The sequence below is a fragment of the Chaetura pelagica genome, unplaced genomic scaffold (genome assembly GCF_000747805.2).
Source record: "Chaetura pelagica isolate M959 unplaced genomic scaffold, ChaPel_1.0 scaffold725, whole genome shotgun sequence".
NCBI lineage: Eukaryota > Metazoa > Chordata > Aves > Apodiformes > Apodidae > Chaetura > Chaetura pelagica.
Genome location: NW_009953490.1, coordinates 152558 through 159665, shown reverse-complemented (window position 1 = coordinate 159665; position 7108 = coordinate 152558). Strand labels below are relative to the sequence as shown.

The 7108-nt window shown below is 39.1% G+C and overlaps 1 protein-coding gene across 1 annotated transcript in view; it reads right to left on the bottom strand.

The window, feature by feature from the left end:
* Window positions 1-4449: 4449 nt before the first annotated feature.
* The window catches only part of AGBL3 (ATP/GTP binding protein-like 3), a 19368-nt gene continuing 16709 nt past the window's right edge, over window positions 4450-7108 (bottom strand). The window contains exons 8-11 of the mRNA XM_009999034.1: window positions 6485-6647; window positions 5322-5448; window positions 4692-4789; window positions 4450-4530 (exon numbers count right to left, since the gene is read on the bottom strand). Of these exons, the coding sequence (XP_009997336.1) occupies window positions 4450-4530; window positions 4692-4789; window positions 5322-5448; window positions 6485-6647 (469 nt within the window). The remainder of the gene's footprint in view (window positions 4531-4691; window positions 4790-5321; window positions 5449-6484; window positions 6648-7108) is intronic.

The window sequence follows — 7108 nt, the reverse complement described above, 5'->3', positions numbered from 1 at the left end:
GAAGGCATCCCTGCCCTTCTTTGTTCTTTCTGTTTCTGTATATTATCAAACAAGTTACCAAGTTTAAACACTAAACTAAGTGGATGGGAAAAAATACCCGAACTTCCTGCAGTGGTCTTCTATGCTTATCTGGATTTGAATTATCTAAAATAGTGTTACACCACTGCAATATTTTTCCTGAGTTTTGAATCCCCTGAAATCCCAATTAAAAAACGGTGTTCCACAGCTCCCATCTCATCTGTATAAATCTAAGGTTTTTAATCCCAGTCCCTGGGATTAATACCATGCACAGATGTTTTGCAATAAATTATGAATGAGAATTAGGTGGCAGCTTGCTCAATCTACAGCTTAGTCACAGATATCAGGTGAACCTGACTGCCTTATTTGTATGCACTGTTTATAGATCACAAGCAAACGGTGCTTACAGACATTAGAAAACATGGAATCAATCCCACTGGCTGACATGATGAGTGTTTTGACACAAACAAGGTTATTTTTAGCAAATGAAGTGGAAAGGCTCAGAGTTTGAGGCACAGTTTTCTCAAGTTGTGAGTCCTGTCAGGCTGCCAGCCTCATGTCACACCCCCATGCACAGGCATACTGCTACCCAGACAAGAGGAGGTGGGACAAGAAAGCATGAAAGGATAAGTACTAAAAGGCTCAGGGTACTTAGTGTTACCCAGAAAATGCTGCTAACTTTAGAGTCCATTTGCCATTTTCACTATAATGCTTTCATGTTGTGTTTTTTTTGTTTGTTTGTTTTGTTTGTTTGCTTGTTTGTTTTTAAATCCAGCAATGGGAAATGTGCCCATCTGGATTTATCATCTGCATATAAATAAACTCAGTCCCAGAGGGAGCACTGCAAGAACAAATATGACTGAGGGTACATTAAGGAAAAAGTCTCTCAGTACTCATGCTTCCTTTCACTAGCACTCTGCTACCAATCCTTGTACCATGCAAAAGAGACTTTTCATCCAACACATTAGAGCTGACCTTCTGTAATTAATACAGTCCTGGAAATATGGCATCACCACGGCATCAGTGGTGGAAATTTCTACTTGGATCTTTAGCACTGAACAAAACAGGGGAAGAAATTTCAAGCTGTGGGTAAGCATTAAAAGTTGACACTACTCTTGCAGATCTTCCATCAGGAATTACTAACTGCTAGGTGGGCTAAGGAAGTGGAAAGTCTGTTTGAACTTCATTTTCTTTAAGTACAAAATCTTGTTGCTTAAACTTCAGATGACAGTGAGACTAATTGGAACTGTTGGATTTTGCACAAGCGTGTGTTCTCCATGTAACTCCTTTAAGGACAGATGCCTCCAGGGAGGGACAGAACACAAAGGGATCTGTGGCAGTTTCCCTCACCATAAATGCACTCAACTCACCAGAGATTATATTGCTACATCTTGTTTAAAACTATAATCTCTGACATTAGATTGAAAACGCTAAATCATGCAATTTGTCAACCAGCCCAGTAATCTGAAATGCCTGTCTACATGTCTTACAAAGTGTTACAGGAATCACTTCAGTTTTACATACTCTTTGTACACAGTCTTGGTACTAGTTTTCCCTTTTACTGCTTATTTACTGTATTTATGTTACAAACAGGAAGCAACAATGTATGGGAACTAATATTGTTGGCTAAAATTAATCTAAAACCTTTCTAAAAGTAACACTTGAATCCAAGAGCACAAAGTAGGTGAAAGGAAATATGCAAGGAAGCCCTAAGAGAAGCTCCATGGATGGAGCCATCAGGCACATGGCGGTGGGGAGGTGCCTTCCTGCCTTGCTTGTGTGCATGGGATAATTTTAGCATTGAGAAGGACAGGGATCTGTATTGAGGTGTTGGAAGAAATCAGGTCAGGGCTGGAAGGCTTGCAGCAACTCAAGCCTAGCAAGCTGAGCTGAATGTGATGAATGGTGGGAACACAGAAGGAAGCCTTGGGCCTGCATATAACACTAATCTAACATTGGAGCTGCTGGTTGGGGAACTGAGGAATGAGCAGAGGCAATGGACACCTGCATTCCAGTGAGGAAACATGCATTGGTAGGAGTCATGTTTATGCTCTCAAGAGGGGCAGTCACACAGCTTGGCTCCCTGCCACTCCCTTTTCTGTCATTCAGGAAGGAAAAGGGTGTATGCTTGGGTCTGATGATCAGACAGACCCAAAGTGAGGAGAGGCATTGGAACAGGCTGCCCGGGGAGTGGTGGAGGGATGATCCCTGAAAGTGTTAAAAAAACGGGTGGACATGGTGTTTCAGGAGATGGTTTAGTGGTTAGGGATTGTAGGGTGGACAGTTGGACTTGATGATCTTGAAGGCCTTTTCCAAGCTTGATGATTCCATGATCAGCCAGCTCCTTAGCTGACCTCAGCCCTGCAGGGCTGCTGTTCTGCTTTCCTTCACCAACATCTGCACTTTGCATTGGGGTCCTGTTTGCTGGAGCAATCAGGATGATTGCCATTGTGGGTCTGCTCCATCATTACTGTATTTATGTTATAAACAGGAAGCAACAGTGTATGGGAACTACTATTATTGGCTAAAATTAATCCAAAAGTTTTCTAAATGAAATACACCCACAAAAGTTTGTTTTACTAATCTACAGGAAACATCTAGAGTAATGTTTTGGTAATCACAGGCATGAAGAAATAAACACCAAAAAAACACAAGGAAAAAACAAACATTTTTCAACCTGTTTTTTTCAGTGAAAAAAACAAATACAAGTTTCAGGAAAAGAAAATGTCTCATTGCCCTCCAGCCAAAGCACAAAGGCACTTTTTAGCTTTGGGGCCACATTTGCCTGTGAGATTAAAAGTAGGCAGTGGGATACTCTGACACTGGCAGCACTTTGCACCAGTGAAATGACTTGCCCACATGTGTGAGAAGAGAACACAACTCCTGAACACTCTGAACTGGCTATTTTCAATGTACAGCTGACACTAGTGTGCAAATGGGCACGATGCTGGTGCCCTCCTTACCCTGTCTCTATGTCTACTTAGCTGTACTGCAGAACCTGACAGGTAAAAAGCCATCATCTTTTGGAAAAAAAACCCATTACTTTCTGCACAATTTGGGTTAAGCTATAGGAAAAATTAATACTATTGCTCTGCACTGTTAAGTTGGTCTATATAGACTATCGATTTGTTAATTACTATTCTGACTGACTTAATCCTAAGTTTTTTTCAAAATAAATCCTGTTAAACTCTAGTAATTCTTTCCCAGTGGCATTCAGGACAGAGATGCGAACAGACAAGAAAAATGTATAGTTTACCTTAGTACGTAGTTTTAGCTTGTGTGCAACAAAGTCACAGAAGTCTGAGCTGTCAGAATCTTGGCTGCTGTGAAAGACAAGCATTGTTTTGTTTAATTTCCAAATTTGGTGATTGCAAACTATTTTGCAGCATTCATTCCAACAATTAGCAGGTGTTTTATGTAGTAACCCTAGTTGTAGAGAGGGAAATGTGTTTTCCACATGCCTGTCTTCCAGATCCACATTTGATGTTTACAGACCTACAGCTATACCTGCAAAAAGTGGGCGCCATCATCTTAGAGAAAGAAATACGATCTCCCTGTATGGCATCTCCTGCTTCTACCTAGGTTTCTTTTAGTTCTGCTTCACGCACTTTCCTCCCCGTCCTAAATCCTGCCTCTTTGTTCCCAGTGAGTCTTCTCCTAGTTCTCTGATGATGCATTAAGTTCTCGTGTCTCTTTTTATTTCCTTGCAGTTCAGCACTGGTTGTGAAGCACAGCTCTTGATTTCTATACTCTGGGCACCTAAATTCTGATGAGATAGATCTGACCCACCAATCTTTCCCCAAGAAAAGAATGTACAAAAGTTTTACTCCCTAAAAAATAACCATAGATCCACAGCTGTTCATAACACATAAATGCCCACCTCTCACAAATTACCTGCACAGCTAATCTTGCAAGTCACTTGCAGTCTGCACTGGCACAGGAGGAGCTGATAATTTTTAATAGGAGTATAGTTTGGTCAGCATACAGATTCTTGTGCTGCTATCAGTTACCCTGAACTTAATCCCTATGTTAAATTGAATAAATTTAGCATCTTCCATTAAACAAAATCAGCTTCACACAAAACCAAAACAATATACCTTACATTATGGCTAGATTGCTCTGTAAAATGTAAAGCTGAAAAAAAAAAGCATATTGATTTAAGTGATCCAATAGACCAAGCTCTGTACCAATGAAGATTCATTTCTCCTCAGAAAGGCCACCTGGGGCAGACAAAGAGCTCTGCTTCCTATGCACTGCTATTAAGGTTTGGATATGCGATTTGTATCCAATCTTTGAATCTTGTGTATGCAATATTAAGGAGTGTGACAATTGGAAGTCTAATTCTAGTCACATTTCTAACATTTACTCTGGCACTGTTTGCAGGGTGCAGAGAACGTATAATAAATTGTGGTATATCTGAATAGTTCTAAGTTACCTGGAATCCCAGTGTAACACATCAGAATTCAGGACCCTGGAGTTCACCCTGGCTTCTTTCAGTACATTCTCATATTCCTTCAGGCACAGATAATAAAAAGAAGCACCACAGGTTTAGTTTATTGCCTAAGGAAAGCCATTATAAAAATTATTATTGCTATAACTCTGTAGAGTATTATGTTTTGTGAAAGTAGAATGAACTGAGGCAACACAAAAGGCTTAGGATGGACTTTTCTTACCTCCTTGCTATGAACACTGTAGTTCAAGAGAGCATCACAGAAATGCTGTCCTATTGACTCCAAGTCTTTCATATCAAAATGAGTGCTTTGTCTACAGCCTGCAGCATCAACAGGAGCAAGACAGAAATGAAAATGTCAGTTATCCTGCTGATTGTTAGGTATCTGTGATATTTCAGGATGGTGGATGACTGCAAACTCACATATCTTTCACTGACAGATGCTACACAGGTCTATGACTGCTGGAGTTTTATACAGATAATATTACAGATCATTATTCTGCCTCTATGAGCAAAATCTATCCACTCAGAGGGGGTTAACTATAACAGATAGTTAACCAATTCCCTATTACGAAACTTCCTAAAAATACAACTGACTGCTTTAAGACTGCCATCCACTACTGTTGTTGTTTGATAATACATATGAAATAAATGCTAGCAGTGGCCTGAAAGGTTAATGCTCTAGTTTTACTGTTGGTTTTTTTTCCAGTTCTTAAATCATCATTCATTTCTACCCAGTAAGACAGAACACAAACACGGGGATGGTAGCTCAAGCTATCATTTTCCATGGAAAACCAAAAGTGAAGGTCTTGTTTGATGATTCCTACTAAACAGCTACAGGGAATTGTCTCACCTAACTGAGAGCCACAGATAGAGGCTTCCAAAGTGTAGCTGTTGTTGATGCCCATCTTCCACATTGCCACTCGACCTGTGCCTGCTTTGCTCTTTTGTACTCTGAAACAGCAGTCTGGGAATGAGAACTTAAAAGACAGGTCCAACATTAGTCTTGGAAGTAAACAAGAAGATGCAATAATTTCATTTTAAAGCTGCAAGGTATTTGTTTTTTATCTACCAGGTAAAAAACTTGAGAGTTTTCACTCTACTTGAATACTGCACAGCAGAGATCAGAGCATATTGTTATTACTGGTATAATGGAGATGTAGGTGGAACAACAGCCCTTTGATTAAAAGTTTATTTTACTTTAAGGATTTCTGAGACATCTGCAAATATATTTTTGTGGCTGTACTTACTGCTTCTAAACAATTAGCTGAGTTACTACAAAGCCTGTTAGATCCCAACATTTACTAAATAGTTGGAATAGCTCTTCTCTGATGAGCTAATAGACTAACATTTTGATGCAACTGATCTGGAGCTCACAGCCACCTCATTATTTATATCTGAGGAAACAGCACTAGTGGCAAGTATGCAACATCTAGTAGGTTAGTTTGTGTGTTGTTTTCTTCCTGAACCTTTCTGGCTCAAAAGCAGCTTACTGAAGTCAGATTTTGCTGGAAAAGGACATCTTTTGAACTTTTTTTTTCCCCCTTAATTGAAGTACCTTATATAAACATGGTGATTTTGACACAATTTTCAACTTAAGTTTTCAAAAGGATTCAATCTGGAGAAACAATTTTTTTTCTTTAGTTTCTTATTTGCTTACTTATCTGTTGTGAATTCTACAATATATTTTAAAGCTGCATTTAATAGATGAGTACACAAGATTTAATGTTTTTTTTTGTCATTGTTAAAACAATGTCATTTTGATATTATTTTTTTCCCCTTTTCTCATTCTTTAAAAAAAAAATGTTTAAAAATGCTAAATTTATGTTTCAGTTAAGCATGGTACATTTTGGAGTACTGGAACATCCCTACCATTTCTAGTTTAGTGATTTGAAGATTATTTACCTGAGTGAAGTGCAGTCTTTTAGTAAATGTGATACTTTAACAAAAATGTAGGGATTCCAGATGGTGCTTTTTTTTATAGGGGGTCCAGTTTCTATTTAGACATCTGCTTACCATATCTGGGCAGCTTTTGCTCAGCAAGAATGGGAAGACATATGGATGCCCATATGGTGCTTCTGCTTGCTGCTTTGTCTCACAACCATACATGAAGACATTTTGTTTCCTGTTGTGACCATGGATGTCACAATACAGAAAAACACCCCGTTGCTCCATCACTCTGTAATACCAGACAACAGAAGACTTTATTAAAAGTGTTGGTTTTTTTCTCCACCTCAAGAACCAGTCTGAGCTAATATGTTACATTGAGGTTCATGTGTAACCCAAAGAGCAAAAAATCAATAACAAGTTTAATATTCTGAGCTCTAAGTTAAACCTTTAGTGTGCTAGATTAGAGCCAGACTCCTCAGTTCCCACCAGAATAAAACACTTGTCACTGCACAGAAATAAGATGTGTGTGTGCACTATCAGCCTTAATCCCTGTGTTTGTTCTAAGTCTCAGGCTTAGTCACGTGTGTCCAGCTCTGCAGATGTGTACACAAGCATGCTGTGCAGCTCAAACCTGCTATTCTCACTCACCTGCTGCTCTTTCACTGTTGTCCCTGTGAATAATATCAAATATAAAATAATACATGCTGTACAATTATGAGACTGAAGCACAAGCCACAGTGAACACTCTTT